This window comes from Onychostruthus taczanowskii, unplaced genomic scaffold, assembly GCF_017590055.1.
Source record: "Onychostruthus taczanowskii isolate IOZ18803 unplaced genomic scaffold, ASM1759005v1 scaffold199, whole genome shotgun sequence".
NCBI classification, from domain to species: domain Eukaryota; kingdom Metazoa; phylum Chordata; class Aves; order Passeriformes; family Passeridae; genus Onychostruthus; species Onychostruthus taczanowskii.
This window is the reverse complement of record NW_024499228.1, coordinates 26,005-52,602: the sequence shown is the minus strand read 5'-3', so window position 1 is coordinate 52,602 and position 26,598 is coordinate 26,005. Positions and strand designations below refer to the sequence as shown.

At 37.9% G+C, this 26,598-nt stretch overlaps 1 protein-coding gene across 4 annotated transcripts in view; it reads left to right on the top strand.

The window, feature by feature from the left end:
- Positions 1–20,637, top strand: part of DISP1 (dispatched RND transporter family member 1) — an 87,984-nt gene extending 67,347 nt beyond the window's left edge. For all 4 annotated transcript variants that reach the window (XM_041402403.1, XM_041402407.1, XM_041402405.1 and 1 more), the window contains 6 exons: positions 4,692–4,721; positions 8,030–8,153; positions 9,150–9,277; positions 9,709–9,806; positions 11,883–11,980; positions 16,982–20,637. In XM_041402403.1, coding sequence (XP_041258337.1) covers positions 4,692–4,721; positions 8,030–8,153; positions 9,150–9,277; positions 9,709–9,806; positions 11,883–11,980; positions 16,982–20,626 — 4,123 coding nt within the window. In that variant the 3' untranslated portion in view covers positions 20,627–20,637. The remainder of the gene's footprint in view (positions 1–4,691; positions 4,722–8,029; positions 8,154–9,149; positions 9,278–9,708; positions 9,807–11,882; positions 11,981–16,981) is intronic.
- The last annotated feature ends 5,961 nt before the right edge of the window (positions 20,638–26,598 follow it).

The following is a 26,598-nucleotide window of genomic DNA, read 5'->3' as shown; positions in this document are numbered from 1 at the left end:
TTAACAGAAAACAGAATTCTCTGTCTCCTCTACAACATCATTTTGCTGTGGGTTGTCCTGTTCCTTAGAGATGTACACAAGTAAACTAAGTGCAGACAAATACAATGAACGCTGCATGTTTAAAAAACATCTAGATAGAATTTATTACTAAAATAACGGAAAACTGCTTATCATAGCAAAAAATTAAATTGGGAAGCTTATAAAAACTTTTTTGGCAACTTAATCTGCATTTGTTGTCTGAGTGATTGTTAAAATGATAAAGCACATAGGTTACATCTGATATAACAGCAAAAGCTAATTTGATATTTAGGAACAATTTAAATTAGCCTCCACTTCCCTTAGCTCCTGTCCCCCAGGAACGAAACAGAGGAGAAGAACCCACATTGACAGTCTTAGATTTATCCAGTGCTGTTTGTTGTTTCCTTACACCTAAAAATAGGGCACAACAATCACAGGCAGTGCCTTTGTGCTGCCCCATGTCAGGCTGGTAGGCATTAATTTCAGCTTAAAGTCTAACTGGCTTGTTGTTCCTCCAAGGAAAAAAGAGGAAAAGCCTTGCTATTTTCAAGTTTCAGTCTTTACATCTGCTCATGGTAAAAGAGAAATTAATTGCAGCTAAGTGAAGTGGCTGAAATGAGAAACTGAGTGTTTAGCCAGGGCAATATCCAGAATTGTAATAGGAATTTTAGAAAGGTAATATTTGGATAAATTAGTATAAAGATGATTTGAAATGTGTTGATGCTTTTTAACTGACTCAAAAAAAGACCCCAATCAACATTCCCGTCAGTGTGAGCAGGAATGTTCCTATTTAAAATCATATTAATATCTCTTTCAACCTCTTAGGTTATTGAGAGCTGCCTTTTTAACACTTCTTTGAAATGATGGGTGCTTCGCAACAGCTAGAAAACTCATCAAAAACACAGCCTGTTTTCCTAATTTTCTATTTCATGGCTACATTCTGCAGGGTTTCTTGTACCCACTAAAGAAGTAGCAAGCATTGATTCCTTGGGGTGTGAGGCCAAGGGGGTTGCTGACATTGATACCTTTCTCGCAACTGATGTTTGTGAAGAAAGCCTGAAAAAGAATGCCTTGGACTATCTAGATACTTTTGTTGTCCTCTGGCACATTCAGGTTTGTATTTCCCTGAAATGCATTATATTAATGAAACACGCTGCATATGAAGTAAATCAGCCATGGTGTTAAGTCCCATGCTGTGGAACATGTTTTGAAATACTGCCTTGTGCTATGTGATGTCCAGGTGACATGAAGGTTATGAACTATATTTAATAATACATAGGATTTCCAAAAGCTTGTTTTCCGGTGTGATACTCAAAATTAGGACCAAACTCCCCTCTCTGATGTACCCTATTAACTTCCATGAGAAAACTCATTCAGTGCTGTAATCAAAAGGAGGCTTTGGCTTCCCTGGGAACCCAAAGTCAGGATGTTGCTATGTGGCACAGCATGTTCCCCTCCAGGAAGCTCAAGCATAGGTTATTATCTTTCTCAGATTGAAAAATATGTAAAGCAATCATATTTTTTATACCTGTGAACTGCTCCTATTCAAATAGGTTTGTTCACAAATAAACAAATGATTTCTGCTACCTCACTGTTCAAAATGCCAGTAGAAACACTTGAGGTTAAGTGCTTATTTAGGCTGGAAAGGTGAATAATTGGATCTGTAGTAGTCCAGTCCAAAGCTGATCAATCTTCCTGATACTCAGTTATTTCCTAGAGTAAACTTGCTGGTATTTACAGCAGCTCTTTTTAAAGACACCATTCCTCCTTTTCAGCATGTTGCACAGAAGGATGCTGGGCATCCAAAATACATTTCATGCTGAGTAACACCTGGGGTGTTTAACCAATCTAATTATCTTTTCTTTATGTATTTCTTAATTGTGTGATGTTCAGACAAAACTTGCCACTAGGAAAGGACAGGATGAAGCAAATCATGTTGAGCAGCAGCTGACACTTGCAGTAAATGGTGCTAGAACAGAGCCTGTCCTTTTCTTCCTCTTTCCCTTTTCCCCTCTTGGTGCAGAGTGTTTATTAGATTTTATCAGTGACTGCAGTTTGTGCAGTAACTTGGTTGTGCTGGTCTTGTCACCAACAACTGTGATTGTCACTTTCTGCTAATAGACTTGTGAGAATTAACTACAAAGGTAATTTAATACACAGATCAACTTGGCTTTTGTCCAAACAAGAGTGGAATTCACCACTTCTTTCTCACAAAAACTGATGAGGACTCTTGTTCACACTTTTTTTTGGAGGCTGATGGTGTTATTTAAACTGGCTCAATGAAAGTATGATACTTCAAAAATTAGATACAACAACATTAATTAAGTGGGAAAGATATGGTTTTACCATTTCTGTATTTTAGGGCATAACTAAAGAATTTTGGGGCATAGTTTTCAGGGATAACTTTTCCTATTGACCAATATAATAAAGTCATCACAACAGCTGCAAGGGATTGGTTACATTACTGGAATTTACCCGGGTGTACCCAGGTTTTTTCAATGCATGCGTTTCAAAACAAAAGAGTTTGGTAGCAGGTGTGACCTTTAGCCCTCCCTAACTTTGAAGAACTTCTCATTGTCATTTGTTCATCACTGAATATATTTTGCAGGTGTAGGAAACAGAGGGAAATGTAGTTTGGTTTTGATGGGACCAGGGGAGGATGAGGAATGAGTGTGTTGGTATTTTTACCCACTTTGTGTAAACCAAATTAGGCAAATTTAATTTTAAAGTAGCCCCCATGCAGAAGAAAACAATTTTATCTGCTAATATAAACCAGAATTGTCATAGAAGTCTTTATACAAGACAGCATTGTTGTTGGGAGGCTCTGCTCGTGCCAAAGGGTTGCCTGATACTATTACTCACAGCAGAGCCTATTATGGCTACAGACAAAAACAAGTAACAATATATATGAAAATTCAGATCTTTACAAATGAAAGCTAGAAATTAATGTTTGAATCACCTTACTAATAGTAAGTATGTCTGCTTATATTTTTCTCTCATTAAACCCAGGAGTTTGTGCTGCAGTTTAAAAAATTGTTATTCCCAACACTGTGGCTTTGCCCCCTTTTCCATACAGTCATTGAAGGCACATTCAGCGTGTGCTCTGCCTTAGTGCAAGTTCATGAAAGGGACTGTCTGCTTAAGCATATCTCTTCATCCAGAGTCCTGTTACTGTTCACTTCAGATTCAAGTTTAGTGAGTTCTGACTTCAGTACTTGGTTTCTGATCCTCCAGTCTAGGCTGAGTTGAGTAAAAGTTGGTTTTGTGGTTGAGTCTGTAGATCAGACAATGAGCAGTCCCCCAAGCCTGCCACAACTTCTTTTCAGCCTCAGGGAATTTACTGTTCAAAGTAGTTTCAGAACTCAGTTCTGATGGTTTTCTCTATATTCTGGCTGCTGGTGAGTCTGTTGTAGTGCTACCAGCAGCTTTTAGCATCAGTTGGAAAACTGTATGTTCTGTACCTCTGGATGTCAGATTTGTGCACCTAGTCTGAAGGTTGGTGACACTTAATACATTTAATCTTTTATGGCTGCATTCAACCAAGAATCTTTGTCTATACCTTTCCTTAATCCTTGAGTTACTCTGCAACTAGAGAATGGTGATTCTGCTTTCCTCCAGTTTACTCATGGCTGAAAGGAGCAAATCTTACTATTGTGTAGTAGTAAACAACTTTTACTATTTTGAAGAACAGCGAATTTCATTTCTATGTAGTGGATTAAGTTTTTCCGAAAATCTCTGAGGAGTCTGAACTGTTTATCTGTGTGTGAAAGCATACAAATCTATGCTTTTGACAACCTCATTGTGATGTTACTAAGTGATCTAGTTTATGCAAGTTCCTGTTTCTTAATTCAGTGCTTTCCATACTTTTAAAAAGAACTAATATTAAATGTGTCCTTGACGGTAAAACAAATCCATAACTTAACTGAAGCTGTTGTATCTTTACAGTTTCAGAGTGATTTTATGTCACATTCTTGAAATGACTTGCAGATTGTTTATGAAGGTTTTTTTTTAAGCGAAACTTACGTGGATCTTACTGGTCCAGTAGCTAAGAAATTGAAATGCACACTGAACAGTGTTAGATAAGAATAATTTTTACTTGGGTTTGCTACCTCCTTCTCAAAATAATATACTTTATATTAGATGTTTAAGAAGTAACAAAAACTTGGATATTTTGTAGAGGTATCCTATGTCATTCTACTTCCTGTATTATGGCAAGACAGAATTTATGGCCAAAATAATTTTTTGTAACGAAATTACAAAGGACAACTTTGAAGTTTTGTGAATTACAGTCAGAACATGATGTTGTGGTTGTCTGTTTCCATCATATACAAACTTTGTCGTGATTTTCAATAGTATTGAATTTTTGTCATGTTAGTTTATTTGGTCTCTTGTTGAAAACTGGAAAAGCCTCAGGAATAGTAATCTCAAAAATCAGCTGTATAAAATTCCACTTTTGAAAACCCAGCTGTCTGTAGCTGTAATTATTCTCTGAGCTACTTGTTTGCAAAGACTCAATTGAATATGATTGTGGGCCTTTCAAAATAATTAGTATCCTAAAATATCTGATTCTTATAATTTATTTTCTTACTCCTGTATGAGAATAATTAAACAAATTGGTGTGTGCATGCATATTTTATGCATTTTCAATTACTCTCTTTTTTCTCTTCTTTCAGGCCAGCCAGACCATTCAAGTTACCAAAAAGGTAAGGTTCAGTGCTGTCACAGCTGAGGTTTGTGGAATTATAAAGATGGTAGATGAGGTGATGGCAAAACTGTTATTCCCCATACAAAGCAAGAATAAGGAATATTCAAAGAAAAAAAATAAACATTCAAATTAAATCAGACTTTAAAAGTATTTCTTTAGGCAGTGGGTAGTAAACTTCTGCAACTGCTATGGGAAACCAGGGCAGCAGATACTATCAGCAAGGTCAAACAACATTTAGAAGAATTGACCTGTAATGGGTCCCTAAATAAACTCTGAAATAAGGAGCCAGGGCCAAGTTCTTTAACATCCCTAAAAACACATCTGTGAATCTTAAGGAAGCAGGAAGGGGATTGAACATGCAGGATTATCCAAACTCAGGCTCTATTTACAGACAGAAAAGCAGTCTCCTCATTAATACTAGGCTGGAATTTTAAAATCTTTGCAGATTTCAATGCTTCTTGTTTTCAACTATTTTAGGCATTTTTATTACAATCTGTGCCTGGATACTCCATGCTTCAGTACTTTTTTGGTTAAGGGTTGCTCTGAGAAGTGGCTTGGTTGTATCATCAATAGTGATAAACAAACCTGACAGAAATTCTGAAAATTTTGTCATAGTAGTTTTTGATTCTTCCTAAACCCCCATGCAATCTAGAACACTGGGTTTGGATTGTATAGGCTCTGTAGCATGGCAGGGTCAGAGAAAATAACAGAGCATTGTATCTAAAACTATCAGTGCACCAGAATGGCAAGAAGAAACAATCTTAAGTGAAAAGACCTTAAAAACACGGTCCATCTTTAGGATTTACTTTCAGTAAAGAGCAGGCCTGTTTGTTATGTGTCATGTAATATGTAAATATTTGAGTTACAGAAATGTTTTATATGTTTGGGTCACACAAATATCTATTGTTTATAGTGACCTTTTCACAATACAAAACCTATATATGGTACATTTCTGTCTCTGTACAAACCTGAGGAGTGGTTGAACCTGAGGACATCTGTATTTAGGAGCTCAATTGAAAAGCTTTTCACTAGCCACATATTATGCTTAAAATGGGAAAAGAACCTAAACATTCTCTTTTCTACCTTCTCCTTTCGAAGAAAACATTTAAGGTCTTGGATCACCTTTAGACAAATTGCTTTATAACAGTGGTGCTTTTAGTAGTGCTAAATATAGACTGAATTACTGTATCTCCTAAGCATTTTGAATTACTTAGAGCATGATTTAAAAACAAACAAACAAACAAAAAAAAAACCTAAAAACAAATAAAATCTTTTTAGGTGTGTGAAAAACGTCAGGAAGAAATAAATTAATGAAAGTGGCATTTTAATGGTACATAGCTAGCTAAAATAGTTCCATTCTAACAGACTGAAAACATTGCAAAATGGCATAAAAAGTGGTATTTCACTCAGTGTCAAACTTCCATGAGTTCATCATTCAGTGCTGAAATATTTTGGATGAAATAAAACCAAGAAGGTGTAAATGTGGCTGTATGTCTAGGTCATTGCACAAACAAAAAAATAGTTTTAATTAGGCATCCAAAAGTGGGAGGTTTTATCCTGATTTAGAAAAGTACTAAAGAATGTGCTTAGCACTAAGGATATCCTTTCTGAATTCCACCGAGGAATTGATTTAAGCATTTTCCCCTTTTGAAAATTTTCAGGCATTCTCAGGCACGTGGTCGTTTATGCCCAGTCTGTCAGGATGGTAGCTTCCTCCTCACAGAGAAAAAAAAAATTAACTAAACTCATGTTATAGGTTTTTAATGAATAAAAAATTTAAAAACATGCCATTTCTTTAGCCATGTACAGTGGGTTGGGGTCGAGGCTGGTTTTAGGCAACTTGGTTGGAGCTGGAGCCCTCAGCAGCATAAATAATGCTCAGACAGGTAAAATTAAAAATAGACTGGTCAGTCCTCTTGTCAGCCCAGGTCAGCTTTGCTTTTCTTTATTTCAGTATGAGGTAAAAGAAACAAGAGAAATTTGCAGGTGTAAACAAGCACTTCACTGTTTTTTGTATGTGGCTTATTATCACATTAAACACTTAGGACAGAGGTTTTTTTTACACCTGAAAGAATTTACCTGATTTAAGAGTGCTCAGCTGAGAATGGAACTGTAGAGACAACATGTCAAAATGGTAAATCTGGCACTAGTGATGAATAGGAAAATAAATCTTTTGGGTATAACTTTTATGACTTCAGAGCAAATATCTGTAATAGCTAGTCAGTCTAGCTTGGAGTTTAGAAAAACATTTAGTCCTATATATAGGAAAATTCTATTAGGACATTTACTTCACTTCTACTTTGTACAATTGCTCGTTTGGCAAGCTGCCCCCTTTGTGATTGACTTTAATGAAAACTTTGACTTCAGATTGCTTTTCAAGCTTTTACTAATTAACCTATTCTGTGAGCATGTCAGAATTATTCCATGTTTACTTAACAGGAAATGGAGAAACACCCAGTGCTTTTTATTTCCTTGCTCCTCAAAGCTGTACGTAGACCCCTAGAAGTGCCTGTTTCCACATTCTGCAGAAAAACAGAAATAAGCTTGCTCATGCCATTGATTTTGCAGTCAGAACACTGGAAACCTGCTGCCGGAGTGGGGAGATGGACAATCCCTCCCTTCTTAGCAGCAGGACAGAAAATTTCGGTCAAGCTGATAATTGTATTGTGATTAATTAGCAAGTTGCTCAAGTCTTTATTATAAGAAAAATCATTTAGAAATTAAGATTTCTTGATTTCACTTATTTTCTGAACATTTCTCTTGAATTAACAAAAATAAAAATATTTACAAAAATAATGAAAATTAGGTTTGCATTTAGCAATTCTTCCACTCATAAAATTTAGAATGAACTAGGTGTTAAAATCCAAGGATGGATGTTATGCTGTAAAACTAGACAGTTAATGTTGGTTAGTTTATATGTCATGTTGCCAATCCCTTGCATCTTTGACCTGTAACAGATTTCATGGATCATGAGTATGTAGGGTTTGAATATTTTTAATGACTATTTTAAAAAGAGAGGAAGTGTTTTCTTTGGGTTCTGCTTTAAAACATATATTTTTCTTTCTTGGATTTTTTTCTTTAAAAAGCTTAAGTTTAGAAAAGATCCCAAGTAGTGACCTTTTCTCTCACTAAATTTTTGACAAATCATCTTTTTCTAGTGGCTCGCAATCATGGATAAGCTTACATTTTTTGTCAAAATCCTGGGGAAAAAAATAGTCTGATCTGAAAAGCTCTTGAGTGAAGTATGGATTAGTTCTCTGTGCAGCTTTTGTTGCTGTAGCACCTCTCCCTGCTCCTCTCCCATAGCTATGCTGCGCTCATTGCCGACTGGCCCGTGGTGGTCCTGGGTATGTGCACTGTGCTCATAGTGGTGTGTGCACTTGTGGGAATATTAGTTCCAGATCTTCCAGATTTCTCTGATCCACTGCTGGTAAGTCAATATCTATCAGTTGTACTGTCAAATAAGTATTTTTTGTTTGCATGTTTTCCAGTGGAACCAGTAAACAGCAAATGCAAGTACAGCAATTGATAAAGTATTAAATCTAGACATTGGAGCAGCAAATGATAATACAAAGCTGCAGTTGCCATCAAAGAATATTACCCACTAGTTTCCATTCCCTCTGCATTTTGCTAAGGTCATGTGTCCTTCTACAGAACTGCTTCATATTGAATAATGTAAATTCATCCCAGTTTTAGATGTACAGCACAGACCATACGTTCTAAATCAGGTTTCAAAGAATGAAGGCCAGCATCTGTAAAAGGAGAGGGGATTCTAAGTCCCTTCTGAGGATGAAGTGATAGCCATATTGAAAGGATAAAAGTAATTTTTATCAGATTCTATTAAATATTGCACTAGTTTTTTACTTTTCATGAATTGTCTTAAGCATAAGTAACCTTCAGGATTTTTTAATTGAAAATATGGAATTTAATCATTATCCTCAAATAAAAATAAACTGTTCCTCTAAGTTATTATATTATTTATAGTATAGTATGTGTATCTGCACATATCCATATGTAACGGATATTTCTTGAAAACTGCCAAGTTGTTAAAATTGTTTCAAAGTCACTTTCAAAATTATTTAAATATTTGCCTTATTCTTAATTAAGACTGATAATTGAGATACAGAAGAGTACTTTATAGAATGCCCTTCCTCTGAAAACCAAGTGTTGAACATTGGATGGACTAAATCATCTCTTCTCAGGGAGAACAGTAGGATGTGCAAGAATTCTTAATCCCTCGTCACTATCTACAATTGGTCATTATTTTGTCTGACTTGTCATGAAGCATTTCACCTCTAAAAGTAGATGCCTGAAGTAATTATGCTTCATACTGAAAGCTATCCATCACTTTGATCCTGTTTCTGCTCTCCTGTTTGAGCTGAAGAATGAAAAGCATTAATTGAATTTTGTGCTTCTCTCCCCTTAGGGTTTTGAACCCAGAGGGACAGCCATAGGACAGAGATTGGTCACATGGAACAACATGGTGAAAAACACAGGGTACAAAGCAACACTTGCAAACTACCCTTTCAAATATGCAGATGAGCAAGCTAAAAGGTAAGGCTTTATAGTAAAAATGCATTTTGTTTTATTAGTGGTTTTGTTATGTATATCGTGCTTTCACCAGTACACTCTGAAGTTAACATATATATGCTGCCACTGATTTCAATAAATACAGAATCTAATATTCTACAGTTCTTAAGGCCTTTCATACCAGGCTAGATATTACCCATTGCAAACTTTTTAAAAAAATGTATAATTGTACTTTTCTCTATGGATATTTTCAGTACTGGACTCAATGTCCTTTCATTTGAAGTCTCTTAATTTAAAGAAAAAATTAAATTACTGTTTCAGTTTTTGTATATCAAAATCACATTGGTAAAAATATGTTTTCTCATATGTAAGAGCTGTTAAGCTATGTGACTTGTTTGGATGGTGCTTCTTTTAATAATTTCTTTGCTAAAGTGAAACCCTTTGTTCTGGTTTAGTCATCAAGATGAGAGATGGTTAGATGATCACTATGAAAGAGAGAAGAGACAAGCAGACTGGAACTTCCACAAGGATACCTTTTTCTGTGATATTCCAAGTAAGTGGATACAAGGAAAGCTAAAAACTTGTGACAGTTCAGAGTTTTCTGAACTCTTCTGTATATTGTATGCCATATTAGGAAGATATTTTTAACTTTGTATATAAACAGAAGAAATACCTTCTTTCTCCATGCAGAAATCTTGGTAAAATTGGACTGAAATGTTTCAAAGTCACTTTCAGAATTATTTAAAAATTTGCCTTATTGGTTCTATTCTATTGGCTCTTTTTCTGAATAAACTGTATTTACTTGAAGTGCTTCCTTTACGTGTTTCCATTTTCTGTAAGGAATTTTATTAGTTCTTGGTAGTACTGAACATGGTAAAATCAGTGCTTTGTTTGTGGCTAGAGATGTAGTTCGTAATTCACACTTGGGAAGAAGTTGTGGTTTGTCCGTGCCATTAAGTTAATCTAAAAAACCTAAATCAAAATAGTTTTTCTCTATATGTCCTACAGGAATCCACCAGTTATATCCTGTGCTGAATGTAGGGCTTTATTTACAGAAAAAAAAATAGACACAAAAAAACCCAACGAAGAAAACATCCCCCTCAAAGAAACACAAATAAAAATAAAATGTCCCCACCTTAAAGCACTGTAGGCTATGAAGCTGACTAAGTCAAACTAGAGGACAAAAAAGACAAAGTCTTTTGACTTTTTACAAGGCACACTGCAGAACTTTGATAAGTTCTGTTCTGGCAGAGAGATGTAAATCTTGCCTCTATTCTTAGAAGGACCTGAGCTATTTTGTGTCTACTTCCACATGTGAAGACTGAGCACAAGAATGCAATTGTGAAATTATTTGTTCAGATTACTTGGTCTAAGAGAGCAATGACCAGGGAAAACCAGGGTGAAGAACAGATTTTTATTATTTTTTTTCAATCGCAGTATAGTCTTACATCTAAGTGAGAGGATGGGAGCAAGGTCATAATTTCTGTTCCTGTGAACATAACCAAATTAGCATATAGTGAGTGAGGGAGAGGAAATGTACTTGGTACTCTGCTGAGCATTCTTGACGCAGAATTAACTCCTCTTATCCGGGCTGCTGTTCTGCACAGTCTCACTCTCCTCCTTTCCTCTGCTGTTTCTGTGTAGCCTCAGTTGTGACAGTCATGAAGGAATTGCATTTCTGTAGGAAAATTTGCCAGTCCATTATGGTAAAAAAAAAAAAAACCAGCTGATGTCCTCTTGAACCACTTTTGTCATTCCTGGTATCTTTCTTTGTCTGCTCCAGGACCTCTAGATTTCAGTTCCCTTGATCCTAAAGCATGGTTGGAGATAATAAAGCACTGCCCCTGAATCTTTTCATTGCAGCCTTGTGGAAGGCAAAAATTCTGCAGCTTCACAGCAGTGGGGAAAATTCAGCCTTTTGGGTTTTTGGAATATTTTAATTAGCATGATCCTGTTTCTTAACCCAGAGTACCATACTGTGTTAGGCAGTTCTACGTATTTGTGTTTGTATATTTGTTTCCCTTGTGAGCTCTGCAGACAGATCTCACTGCCACTAAGTAATTATTTCCTTTCCCAAATCTGTCTTCTGATAAATGTGATTTAATTTGTAATTTAAGCTCCATGTGTCTAAACTGCAATTCTTGAAAATGGCCTCAATGATATCACAACAATTCCCACTGCAGTCATTTGCTTCTAAAGCAAAAACATTCTTGTAGAAACAGCTTTATAATTATTATTTATATTCCCAAATGACTTACTAAATCAGCCTTTGATTACTATTATCAGTGTACTGCCATTATACTGTGCCAAGAATTTCATAGTTTGCTGATTAGATCTTTTGATTTTTGTTTGTCATATTTCAGAAGATAGTTTGCTTGAGTAGAAGTCTGTAGAGCTTCTGAGTGATGTGTAATATTGAAGATACCATATTTACTATAAGCACCTTAAGGAAATGGAAACTTTCATGTGGAGTGAGTGTTACAGATAAACAGCTCATCTTGAAAAGGAGGTGAATTCCCATGACTCAACCAAGATTTCCTGTGTGGCATTTGAATGGTGGGATTTTGCCTCCGCTTTTGATACCAGGCCCACCCAAACAATCAGTGAAAACCCCCTTCTGTAATTTCAGGTGATCGCTATTCAAGAGTGGTGTTTGCATCAACAGAAGGAGAGAATTTATGGAATTTGAATGCAATTAAGTCAATGTGCAATGTAGACAACTTGAGGGTAAGTCAACTTGGCATTTGTTTCACTTCCAAATACAGAGCATGCATTTGAAACTTTGTTTTGCTGCCCACTGCCATCCAGTAGCATATGAGAGGACTTTATGTGGTTCAACTCATGTCAAATGATCAGTCAGCATGTATGTTATAGATGGATAATGAGATGATTGGCTCTCGCAATTAAGGGATAACTATTGTGTGAATATTAAGAAAAGCTTTAGTAATGTATAGTTATGCTATTGTAGTTTAGATATCCTCTGTTCTCCCCATAGTCCCCATTTCCCCGCTGTATTGTTACCATCAGACAGCCAGGGTTGTCTAGGACAGGTAGAGAGGAGTCATGCACATGTGCCCCTTGCATAGGGCAGTTGGGAATGGAAAAGCTTGTTGCTTAGAGGGTGAGGCATGGCAACATTTCATCTCCAATCAACTTGTAAGAAAACAGTCTCCATCGATAAATGGCAAAGAAGAGATGACTGACTTTAGGAGAGGCCAGGGCTGGCTGATGCAACCCTCAGGGGTATAAAAGACTGGGCATCCATCTTAAAGATGAACTGGCCACGTGGTATGCACGCGGGCAGTTCCCAGCACTGTAACTTTTTCCTTATGTAATCCTTTGTTGTATTTTTGTTAAGGTTTAATAAACCTTTTTAAATTTTCAAAGTGAGCAGTTGTTTCTCACATGTACATGCAGTTAAAAAACAACTTTCAATTCGTAGATCAGGTTATATATTGGAGGATTTCTCTGAGTTTTCTACTAATAGCATCCAGAATTGGGTAGAACAGAGTTGCTTCAGGAAAGGACTATCTTAACTTTTACTGTGTGTTTCCTTATAGAGTATTCTATGGAGTTTTTTTCTTGGGTCCCAGCAAATAATTGATTTTTCTGATGTTTTCACCCCCAGGTGAACTATAATCTCATAATATATGCAGTTTTCTCTGACACCCAGTGGATCATTCAAATTAATTTTGTTTTGTTACTTTAGAATAGGCTGTCAAATGGACAGCAAAGGAAGTTAGGTAAAATAGTTAGAAATACTAATTTTCATTTAAACTTTATCTGTAAAATATAAGCTTGTCACTTTCTGGATTGAGCTCCTTTGAACTTCTGAGTAACTATGAACTTTTGATTCACGTGCTGATGACTCTGCATGGAAATGAAGCAATATGTTTTTCATCTGTTAATGCTGAACAAATTATTTCAATTTTGCTCTTCTCCAAAACAAAAATAATCATAGACAACTTATTTAATATTTCTCATTTATTTAATGAGAAATATTTTCATTATTAGATTGATCATTGCCTATTAGACAACTGTATTTATTTAGCAAATTCCCAAACTGTTTTCTCTACAACAGCCGTCATTTGCTGGATTAAAATGTTGAACTGTAGTGGAACATTGTATAATGAATCTCTCTTGGCAGTCTGCTGGCAGGCATTTTGTCCTGGTTGGCTCCCTTGTTGGAAGTGAGCTTTGTCCTCACATGCTTGTTAATGTTCCTTATTTCCTCATCAGAGATGATTGCACTGACAGGATGGCTCATGTGGTTTTTATCCCTTTTCTCTTGCAATCAGAAGGAGTCAGGTGAGCAGAGTACAGGATCTAAAGCAGCCCAGCTCAGTTTTGAATGAGCTGAGCTAGGGAGTCATCACATCACCAGTTCAATCAGGAGATCCAGGGGAGAATAACCTTTAACAAGGGTAAAAATTAACGCTGAGGGAGGAGATGCTAGTCTGTGCATTTACTGTAGAGGTTCAGTCGCACAGGCAGCTGATGCAGGTAAATCCCAGGTTGTGCAGATCGTCGCAAAGCAATGCAGTCCGAATTAAAAAAAACATCATTCTGTTTAACAGAAGATAGTTAATTACCTCTGAAGAGCATCTCTCTAATGATTGCATTACTACTGAGATTTTTTTCTTGTGTTCCTCCCCATCCTCTTTACCTTGATAAAAATGTATTATATCAAATACAGCTATACCTTCTGAGGGAAGGATGAAACTACTTTACTACAACAAGGACCGTAAAACCAGCTCTTCCTTTGAAATAAGAACACTTCAGAAAATGAAATGTTTGATGCATCATTTACATCCACAACTGTGTAGATATTTATAAAGAATATTGTTGTTAATAATGGTCTTGCAGATCTTTCTTTGTAAATTACTTAGGAATAAAGTAATTTAACACCTCAGCTGAGCAGAACAACAGTGCATCATGGTAGCAGCATTGATTTTTAGCTAGTTAGTATGGAAAACTAATATAGTTCAGTTTTGGTATTTTTGCTGGTCTGTGCATATTATTTTATTTTAAAATACTTTTAATTTTAAAACATATTATTATAAAAATTAGATACTCAGGGCTTAGAAAGGGATTAAGTTTTTTTTCATAGTTTCTTTTTAAATGCTTGTTACTTACAAATAACATTTTTAATTATTTGAACACTTTCTGGCAATTTCTAAGTACTTCTAACACTTCCTAGAACTCACAAAGTGCTGTGCAATGTCCCCCTTTTAAATGCTAAGTTCTGTTAGCAGCCAATTCCTAGGGAGGCAGAGGATGCTGACTTGCAGTGCAGCCATAACAAAAAATCTATGACTTTCGTGACCTTCTGGTCTTACAGATTCTTTTCTGGCTGTAGTTATTTTTGAGTATTTTCAGCTCATGCTTGTTTAGGGCCACAGTTCTGTTGAATTAAGTGGAAAAGCTTTCTGTATTCAAAGACAGGAAAACCAGGCGCTGCTTGCTGGAAATGCAAACTTTTGAATTTATGTATTTTTATGATGATAAGCAGGATATCAGCACCAACTAGTATTTGCTTTAGTATGGAACTAACAGCATATCCTCTGTGTATGAATTGTATTCCCATTTGCTTGTAACTACTTTAACTATAGATTTTACTGACACTTAGGGGCTCTACCCTGCAGCTGTTCAGCATATGCAAGTCCTATAATCATCATGGAAACTTAATATACAAAATAGTTACAGGAGGTGTTCTAATTTTTTTACTACTTGGATAAGAAGACCTTTTTTTTTCACCTCTTAATTGTAGAATGTTTTCCCTATAAACTGTAAAATGACTGTATATTATGTCTTCAGACTGTTTCCCCAAAGCAGTGGATTTGTGATTCTCTGTCACTGCAGAGAACCATTTGGGCAGATCTGCCCACAGATGTGTGCAGGTTGCACACACTTTCGTTTCCTTACTTGTTCCAAAATAAATTGAGGTGGTGCCAGTGGCAGACCAGGTCTGGAAACACCAGAATGACCTTTCCAGTTCCTTTGGATCACCAACAAAGCCCAATGCTACAATTTGTTAACATTTTATGTAGTATTTTAATGAGCTATCAGGAGCTAAGTTTTGTATTTTCCTTTCTCATTTCCAGCTACCAGCTCATGTTACTTTATCTTTGGCAGCAGTTACTTTACCAGTGAATGTTTATGGCCTGCAGCATGTGTAGAAGAACAGTGTATTAAACCTCATTGTCCCATCTTCAACCTGAATACATAGGGAAGACAATCAATCCTTTCCTCCCAGTTTGGCTATTATATCCTCAGAGGACTAACCTGGAGATGTGCCATGAAAAACACAGATATGCTATTTCAGTGATTCCTTTTATTTAGTAGGTTGTTCAGTTTTTCCTGAGTTTGCATGTGTGAGGTTTTTTTATCTGGAAACAATCAAATGTGAATTATCCTGGTTTTTTGGAATGCCAATTTGTTATTGTTCAGAAACTGGTTGACAAAATTTAGTCCATATTAAAGCTTTTATAACTGCTGAGAGAATTCCCAAGTGTATTTTTTGGTCTGCATTATGAAGCATTGGTAATAATAAGCCTGTGCAATTTTGCTGAAGAAAAAGAAGAAAGAAGAGGCTACGTGGTTTCTTTCAGATCACTTAAATTTAAAGCATACATGGGCAACTGTTTCAGTGTGCACTCCTATAAAATCTGAAGCACATGGCTTTATTTATGTGACTATTAATATGTGTAATATTCTTTGTAACTTGATGAAAACATAACTTTTACATATATCTTAACTATTTGAAGGATTAATTCTACTTTGTCACATATAACAGAAGTTCTGTTTTTGACGACTTTTATTCCTCGTGCTCTCCGAAGATTGAGTTTTCTCATCTTGAGAGAATTTCCCTGATTTAACCGTGTTAAGAGTTGCATTTCTGGTGTATAGTTACTTCCAGTTTGTGTAGAAGTGTCTTGAGGTGATTTAGCTAAGTCATGCTTTTACTTCAACTAAATCTGGACTATTCTGGAAGAGAAAGAAAAATATCCCCATAAGGGATTAAGACTCACTTGGTTGAGGAGCATCTTTAACCAGAATGTGCCGTGCAGTGTTCAGAGGCATGACCTGTTATTTTGAGGTCACTAATGACAGTGGAATTACCTTGTGCTTTGGAAATCCTGCATCACTTAGGGACATGCAGTACGTGGGTGGCAGGCAGAGCTGTTTGGGTACAGTGCCTGCCAGCTATGCAAGAGCTAAAAGAAATTAATAAAATCAGGATTGTAGAAGAGAGATCAGGTGATGGAAGTTATGGTAAAGCTGTCACAACCTTTCTGTCAGGATGGTAAGTCCTTGCCTCTACTAGAAACTTCAGGATATGATTTCAAGCAGAATGAAACTTCTCTGATGTATGGCTGATTGTTTATTCTCAGAAGTATATGATGAGATAATAAAAGAGAGTTTACAGTCCTCAGACTGGAAAGAAACAAAATGCCGCAGTGGATCTTCAAATAATACTCTTAACACTTTTGCCAATTCTGTGCCACTGTGACAAGTCTGTATACTGGCTGGTTTAGTCTGCTGCAAGAGGATACTGTCAAAAGCAGTGTGTGTGGAAATAAGAATTTAATATGTTAATACCAAATGTTAATGTAAACTGAATTTTAATAATTTAAAGTAATTTCTTGGGTTGTTTTTTTATGGGTTACTGAATGTTTCAGACTGTTACTTTAAATTGGATTTGTCTCCCTGTCTGTCTTTACATAGATCAGATCCCATTCCCAGTTTGGTGATCTCTGCCAAAGAGCCACTGCTGCTTCGTGCTGTCCCAGCTGGACACTGGGCAACTATATTGCTATTCTGAACAACAGGTCATCGTGTCAGAAGATTGTCGAACGGGATGTCTCTCACACCCTAAAGCTGCTTCGCACTTGTGCCAAATACTACTACAACGGGACCCTGGGGCCGGACTGCTGGGACATGAATGCCAAAAGGAAGGACCAACTCAAGTGTACAAACGTGCCTCGCAAATGTACCAAGTACAATGCTGTTTACCAGATCCTTCACTACCTAGTGGACAAGGATTTCCTAAGCCCAAAGACAGCTGACTATGTATTACCAGCTTTAAAATACAGCATGCTCTTCTCTCCCACCGAAAAAGGGGAAAGCATGATGAATATTTACCTAGATAACTTTGAGAACTGGAATGCTTCTGATGGTGTAACAACCGTCATGGGGATTGAGTTTGGAATAAAACATAGGTTGTTTCAAGATTATCTCTTGATGGATACTGTGTATCCTGCCATAGCCATTGTAATTGTCCTGTTAGTTATGTGTGTGTACACCAAGTCCATATTTATCACGCTGATGACTATGTTTGCAATAATTAGTTCCTTGATTATTTCTTATTTTCTCTATCGGGTAGTATTTAATTTTGAGTTCTTTCCCTTTATGAATCTCACAGCATTGATTATCCTTGTTGGAATTGGAGCAGATGATGCTTTTGTCTTATGTGATGTTTGGAACTACACAAAGTTTGATAAACCTCATGCTGGAACTTCTGAGACAGTGAGCATCACATTGCAACATGCTGCTCTTTCCATGTTTGTCACAAGTTTTACAACCGCTGCTGCCTTCTATGCTAATTATGTCAGCAATATCACAGCAATCCGGTGTTTTGGTGTTTATGCTGGCACTGCCATTCTGGTGAATTATGTTTTGATGGTTACATGGCTGCCTGCTGTAGTTGTATTACATGAACGGTATCTTCTCAATATTTTCAGTTGCTTTAAGAAACCTCAGCAGAGGGTATACAACAACAAAAACTGCTGGACAGTGTTGTGCCAAATATTCCACAAGACTATTTTTGCAGTCTCCGAAGCATCCAGGATATTTTTTGAGAAAGTTTTGCCATGCATTGTTATCAAATTCCGGTATATTTGGCTTTTCTGGTTCCTTGCCTTAACAATTGGTGGAGCATATATCGTGTGTGTAAACCCAAAGATGAAACTGCCATCATTGGAGCTCTCTGAGTTTCAGGTATTCAGGTCTTCTCACCCATTTGAACGATACGATGCAGAATACAAAAAACTTTTTATGTTTGAACGTGTCCACCACGGAGAAGAGCTCCACATGCCGATTACCGTAATCTGGGGTGTCACACCTGAGGATAATGGTGACCCTTTAAACCCTAAAAGCAAAGGAGAGCTGCAGCTAGATACCAGTTTTAATATCGCTAGCCCAGCTTCACAGGTTTGGATTTTACATTTCTGTCAAAAGTTAAGAAATCAAACCTTTTTTTATCAGGCAGAAGAACAAGACTTCACAAGCTGCTTCATTGAAACATTTAAGCAGTGGATGGAAAATCAAGACTGTGATGAGCCATCTCTTTACCCCTGCTGCAGCCACTGGAGCTTTCCATACAAAAAAGAAGTTTTTGAATTATGTATCAAGAGAGCTATAATGGAACTAGAAAGAAGCACAGGGTACCATTTAGATAGCAAAACCCCAGGGCCTCGCTTTGACCTTAATGACACCATCAGGGCAGTGGTGCTGGAGTTCCAAAGCACCTACCTCTTCACACTGGCTTATGAGAAAATGCATCAATTCTACAAAGAGGTAGACTCATGGATTTCAAGTGAGCTTAGTTCTGCTCCTGAAGGTCTTAGCAATGGTTGGTTTGTGAGTAACCTTGAATTTTATGATCTTCAGGACAGTCTTTCAGATGGTACTCTGATTGCCATGGGCCTTTCAGTTGCCGTTGCATTTAGCGTAATGCTTCTTACAACTTGGAACATAATCATAAGCCTTTATGCAATAGTTTCAATAGCTGGAACTATTTTTGTCACTGTAGGTTCTCTGGTTCTTCTTGGGTGGGAGCTGAATGTGTTGGAATCTGTCACAATCTCGGTGGCTGTTGGCTTGTCAGTGGACTTTGCTGTTCATTATGGAGTGGCTTATCGCTTGGCCCCTGACCCTGACCGAGAGGGAAAGGTAATTTTTTCTTTAAGCCGTATGGGTTCTGCTATTGCAATGGCTGCCTTGACTACATTTGTAGCTGGGGCAATGATGATGCCCTCGACAGTGTTGGCATACACTCAGCTTGGCACTTTCATGATGCTTATAATGTGCATTAGTTGGGCTTTTGCAACATTCTTCTTCCAGTGTATGTGCCGATGCCTTGGGCCCCAGGGCACTTGCGGCCAGATCCCACTACCAAAAAAACTGCGGTGTAATGCCTTCTCTCAGGCCTTTTCAGGAGCCCAAGGGGGCAGAAGTCAAAACAAATCACATCCTATTAGCAAGTACCAGCTGAACTCCAGAAGTCAAAAACCAGAAATGGAGCATGAGCACTATGAGCTTGAACCTCTGGCATCACAAACTGGATTCTGTAACCCTGTAGAGAAAGTGACATATGAAGAAACTCATACCTGCTCAGAGCTCTTCAGCAGCAGGCCCCAAAACTCATGTGTGCCTATGCATCCGGCCTATAATAGTGAAGTGAGTAAAGGCATCAAAAACATTGCTAATTCATCTGTGCTCCAGACCTCTATTGACCAACACACCATATGCCCAATTTTCTCTCATAACGGGCAGTGTAGCTGTCCTGAGGCATATAAGCAGGTGGCAGTGAATTGGAGTCCGCACTCATGTCAGCAGTCAAGTGACACCTTCTGTTACCAGTGTTCTCCCTCCCCAGGGACCATGCAGATCCAAAGCTCTGTAGCTCCTATAAATGCTTTACAGCAAGCTGCTGAGGATTACATACATCCAGTCCCGCAAATCCTCCACTGCAGCTGCCTTCAAGGAAGGCTCAAAAGAACGATGACACAAAACTCTCTGCCTAAAAATTTTTTCCTCCAGTCTGTGCAACAGTTCCAGGCACATCAGAGAATAAACAGGACAGATACACATGCTCATCACAACCCAGAGGAAAATGTAAGAACTGTTCCAAAGGTGATGAGCTCCTCACAGTTTCTCTGCCGAAATGCAGCACCTCTAATAGTGCGTTGCTCTGAATGTGAGAACGGTGTCTCAAATAACCAAAAGGGATTCTGTCAGCAGACAGACAAGTGTGATGAAAAGGGTGGTACAGAAGCAAACAGGGTAGAAAGCAAGAAAGCCTCTCTGTCAAAGCAGAAAAAGAAAGTTGAGAGCAAGATAGATCAGCGTTCTTTACAGAATGACAGAGTTTTGGAGGCAGACCAAAATGATAAAAAACACCTGCTGACCAGGTCAGGGAGAGAGGCTCGCTCCGAGAGTTGCCATGAAAGTTCACACTGTTGTGGCAAGGCATTTGCAGTGAAGTGCAATTCTGTTGACTGTCAAATGCCAAACATCGAAGCCAATGTGCCTCCTATGTTAATGCGCCCAGAACTTTCCAATGGAAGTTTGTTAATAAAAACACTATAATAAACCTTTAATTTGGCAATCCTGCGTCTTTCTTTTAAAATTAAGTTTAAAGCACTAGAAAGGAAAGTCCTGTATAAATATGAATTATAATTTGCCTTTTGGAATGAAAAATGTATTTTATAGAACAATAGCATTTATACATTTCATAAAGCCATTACATGTAGTAAAACCTGATGTTGTCCAGAATGTTTTTTGCTATAACTCATGAGGTGGATTATGCTTCATTTAGATTTTGTTCCAGGGCATTCATATTTGATTTCTCCTTATAAACCATCTCAAGAAATAAAGCATTACAAAGAAACTCTCCCTGTTCTGAAGCCATAAGCATGGGCTTGTGAGATAAATAATGTTTGGGGCAGACACAGATTGCCACATTTCCTGAGTACATAATTTACCTTTATTTGTCTGCTGCTTTGGCAGGCTTCTGCACACTTTGAAACAGCAGCAGAACTGTAACTGTGTTCTTTCAGGATTGTTTGACAGACCAGCTCTGCAGGATAGCCTGTTTGGGAAATATTTTTAACTATTCATCCTAACAAAATCTAAAGAAAAGCTCCTGGAGTCCCACAACATTTGCACTGCCTGTGTTGCACTTCTGTATATGTAGTGCAGTAAAACATTTTCAACTGCCTTTCTGGCAGTTACTGTATAGACTTTACCATTACATACCAGAGAATACAGGTGGAAACAATAGTCAGTGATCATTACTGACTTGTCAGTGATGACAACAAAAATACAGTTTATGCAGCTGACAGATGTATGTAAAATCAGGAGTTGTAAAATTGGACATGAAGTGCCTTGCAGTACTGAACATTTTCCCACAGAGTTAATCTGCTGTGGAGAAAGGCATAGTTAATGCACAGGCTCTAGACTTACTGCCAACAGTAAGTATCAGATTAAGTCAACTCAAAAGGCTCAGAAACATAAATTAAAATATTGTGTTCTGAGTGTTCTATCTGGTGAAGTTCCCAGATGAAGTTACAAATACTGAACTAAACCATGTAACCAAGACGTTGGATTTCAGATATATCTCTGTAAGTACCGGGTTTAGTCACATGATAGCTGTGTGTAATCATGTGAATACTTGCTGGTGTTATCACTCCAGGAGGGTGGATTTGAGAGCTGGAACTGTGTAGCATGTCATTATTGCTGAGTATCTTAATGACAAATCTCTCTTCATTTCATCGCTTGGTTATGCTGATGATGTTGGTTTATGAGACACAGAAGATAGATTTCATGGGCTGATGTGATATCAGGTACTTGGTGTACAATGAATCAGTGGAGGAAAAGCCTGTCTAATTCTGTCCTAGTGTTCATGTTGGAGGCGTGCAGAAGGTTCACAGCATGCAACAAACCACTTTGGTTTGGCTGGGAGTAGTGATGTTAGTGCTTATATGTCCCAGTGACTGGAAGAGGTCGAAATCTACAGAAAAACCTTAATTAGTTTTACATGGTTTAAGAAGAGTATCATTCTTTCTTAGTTATAAAATAAAACTCAGTTTTATTTACCTTGGAACTTAGAGCCTGATTCTTTAGCTTGTAATGAGAGTTTTCTGTGCACTACAGACATCATTAGTTGTAAGCTAACGCTTGCAGTGCTAGCAGTCTAAAGAAATTGAAGGTAATAAGAAATAAACTGGATTGTTGCTGTGGTCCAGCTTTTTTCCTGCCCACCACACCTGCTTGAGTGCAGTTTGTCAGACCTTGTCAAAGCAGCATATAGCCTGTCACATAGGTTTCATCCACAGCTTTGAGACATGGGCCTTCGGGGAGGTCCCCAGCCAATGCGTCTACAGAACAGAGAACTTTGTCATCTGATGAGCTCAAAATGAGATTTTTCCCTTAGCCAGTTTTCCATCCTGCATTCTGGGTAAGGAAACCACCTTTGATTGCTTGTATTAATAACTGGTTTTGAAATGGTGATGTAAGTGATAGAGATTTTTGCTGTGTTTCCATAATGATTTATATGTTCTTAAAGGGTGATACAGTGAGAAAAATGGGGCACATAAGGAGTTGTGGTGTAATGCAGTCTTAGGAAAGATTAAAATGAATTAATGTGCTTGGCTAGTGAGCACTAGGATCACTGCTGTATCTGCCTTTTGTTGTTGCAGTAGTATTAATCAAGTTATAATAAGCTGCTAAGCTCAGCTCCATGGAGCAGCCTCTGGGCTGACTGACAGAAGCTCACAGCCAATGGGAGCTTTCCTAGGATGCAGGCATTTTATTGGTTCAGAGTCTGGGGACACAGAAATAGACCAATGACCTGTCCCGACCTGGGAGTTTGGAAAGCGATAAAAGGGTGCAAGACACAATAAACGATGCTGTTGTCTGATGATCAAAAGGGAGTTTGTCATGTGTTACATCTCAGACATGCGAACATCATACTGTAATATTTTGTGACTGCCGTTTCTTCCCTGCAAACTGCTTTATCTTTTCCAAATCAGTTAGCTGGACAAGGAGAAATCACTGACTTAGATAAGTTTGATAGTTCTGAATGTAGCACCGTGTGTGTGTGCTGCATCTGTGTCAATTCAGGTGTAGACTCTAAAACCCAAGCTAGTTCAACTCCTGGAGAGTGAAAGACAATAGGAGTTGGTTCCAGTGACAGATGAAGGTAGATGTGGGTATGCATTACTCTATCCCTAGAAAATCCAGGAGAGAAATAAATAAATGCTAATAATTAAGTTTTTACAGGCTACTGGGAGCGTGCAAGGATAGGTGGAATTCTGTTCCACTCAAAATTTTAACAAGAACCATTACAGCCTGCTGAGATATCTCTCAAAAACCTTCCAGTGATGGCCAAGTCCCAAGGGAAACTGATTACCTTAAAATAATGGAATTTCCATTAACTAATTTGCTGTCACTGAGGTCCTGCCTTGCTTTGGGGTTGCATGGGGATGTGGATGTATGCACACCACACAGATTGGCTCCATGAGGTGTTTCACCTGTAGGCTGCCCAGGTGGCTGAGGGCCCTGCCACTGGCTCGTGCTTCCTCTGGGAAGTAACATGGTCCTGGATTTAGAAGATGCAGATATTTTCATGGATAATCCAGTTGCTCTGCCAATGATGACACGTGTAGCTTGAGACATGACAGGTGAGCTTTCTGTCTTTACAAAGTCTAGGAAAAACTTGACAGTAACTTGTACACATTATAAGAGAATCTTTAAAGTGACATCTCTTTGATTATTCAAGGAAGAAAAGAAACTCTGTGAGAAGATGGTGGTCTCTTTGTGGCTCTTAAGTTGCTGGTATGCTTTCTTCAGGAATAAGGACTACAAGCCAGAATCTTCCTAAGAGTGGGGCTTGTACCTGAGACCAACTCACTCAAATTTGCTGGGGAAAAAATTATATTTAACATAATAGATACCTTAGTTATCTGTACTGTCCTTAGGATCTGTGTTTTTCAGGTCATCATCACATTTATAGTGTGGGTAATACATTGATCAGTTGTCCTGTGTTGACTATATGATGCTTTTATCCCCAATCGTCTTGTTCTGTTTATACTGAATAATAAGTTTTACACCTTTAAGACTCTCTTCCAGAGAGTGAAGGGGTGAGGGAAGAAGTGCGCAGTTTGTTTTCAGACTGCACTCACTCCTCCACATTCCTGCTCCTGAACTGTGTTGTCTGTGAATGGACAGACAGCAGGACAGAGCTCTTTTTTGCTTTTAATTAGTTTTAGCTAGCTGAAGCAAAGAGGTTCCCTAGACTGTGGTTTTTCTTTTTCTTAGACCTGTTCAAAACTGTTCTAGACTAAACACCCAAAAAAGTACTGGCAGCTCCACCTGTAGCCCATCGGGCCAGGCCTGGGCCGTGGCATTTCCAGCACTGGAGGGACTGATCAGAGACTGAGTGAGCTGAGTTGCAGCCCAGAAAAGAGACTGTTCTGAGTTCATCATCTCTTTTTGGAGCAACAAGAAGTTTTATTGTTTAATATTGTTTAGGCTCTATTGTTTAATAAACAAGTTTCTTTCCACTTTTCTCCAAGGAGATATTTTCTCCCGAACCGGTTGTGGGGAGGGGCCAATTGAATGTGCTTTTATAGAGGAGCCCCTTTGGAGGTTATCTCCCAAATTTGCCCTAAACCAAAACATCAGTTTAACAAAAAAGATTTTAAAAAAATTGCAGTAAGTTCTTCAAAATATTAAACCTGGCTCAATATATAATCACTGGAAATGCAGCTACCTCATACAAAGGACTGGGGGTGGGTAGGTAGCTGCTAGAGTAACATAAAGGAGTTTTAAATTATTGTTTCATTGTTTGTGTTTTTAAAGAAAATTAAAATCCATCTTTTTACCCATAATCACTTTAATTTGATCTTTTTGAACTGATGTGGGAGAATTGCTTTGCATTGCTTTGAATTAGGAATACCCTTCATATTGCCAGATGGACTCCAGGCAGTTAGTCCGAGAGAGCTCTAAAAATACAGCTTGACAAATGACAGAAATTTTAGCACTGTAAGAAATGTCAAATGTGATAAAAATGGAATATATTTTATTTATACAGAGAATGTTATACTACTTAATACAGGTAGCAAATGGGTGATTCAGGCCAGAATCGCACTGACTTAATTGGATTGGACCTTAAATTTTTTCCACGTGGTGGCAAGGTGTATTAAATTTTACTTCTGCCAATAACATCTGTAGTGCTTCAACATGCAGCATTTGATTTATGATGGTGAGCTGGGATACCATCCTACTAAGTGTTGCTTATTCCCACAGTGCAAAGCAAGGCTTGCCTTTGCAATAAAAAGCTCAGCCTGGAGAAGTTATAGTCTGGAAGAAATGTGAGAGCTTCTCCAAGTTCCTAACAGATCTCTGCAGACTCATGAATTTGGATCCGGTGTGGCCATTGCAGAGTTACCCTCGCTTTAACTGTGTTATCCTTTGACTTTTTATTCACTCACTTTATCAGAAAAAGGTCTCTGAGGTCTGCAGAGCCTTTGATATGGATCATGCACAGCATAGAGAGGCTGCAGCTTTTAGATAGTACTGTCTGAATACTAAGTAATCTGAAACCAAGGACTCTTGACTTTGCTGTTCCCTTTCCTTGGCTGCCTGTATTCCAAGAGTTTTTCCTAAGATCCCCACTTCAGAAAGTTGCTTGGAGTCAGGTGTTTCCTGGAGACATGTGATTTGGGGTATTTTGGTACATCTGAAATGTATTAAAGGTAATATGTCCAGCTTGGGTTTGGATTCCGTTACTTTAAGTTTTGGTGAATGTCACTTTACCTGCAAATGGATAGACGCATTCCAGTGGAGCAGCTGCTTGTTGCTTTTATTTAAATTCTATTAGTTAGAAATGTATGTTGAGTCTAGTTCCCAAGCTGTTAATTTAAAACTGATGCCCATCTGTCTTCTTAAAAGCAGCAGGATAGCACTTGCTCTCTTGCTGAGGGCTGGCCACAATTGGTGGCAGTGTTCAAAGTTGAACTCTTCCAGCAGCAAGTCTTTAGAGCAGATGAATGGCTTTGCTTTGAGATCTAAACAAACTTTCTTAAACCCTTGTAAAGGCTTAACCAAAACTGTCTGTAGATTAATCTTAATGGCAATTCTAGAAACGTTTCTCTAGCTTAGGAAAGCAGATCATTCATGGCTGACTAGTTAGTAATGCTGGCTTTCTTAGAGTGCTCTGATCCTTGGCAAACAGTGTGACTAAAATGCACACTCAGTATTGGCAGACCCTTAAAAATTTGACCTAAGCCATGTCTTCTGAGTACAATAATATTTTTACAATATTATTCAGTAATTGGAAATGTCGTAGTTTAAATTGTAAGATTGATGAGGTACTGAAGGTTACTGAGTTTATGTGTATTTGAAGTCATTTTCAAGACAAGTGAAGGACAGGTCAGCTTGTCTGATGAGGTGACACTTCTGGTTGTCAACCCTCAGAGTGGGTCACCTGACATAACCTGGCTGTGGTGGCAGCATTCAGGAGCTGACAGAGGAGCAGCCAGATACCTGCAGCATGG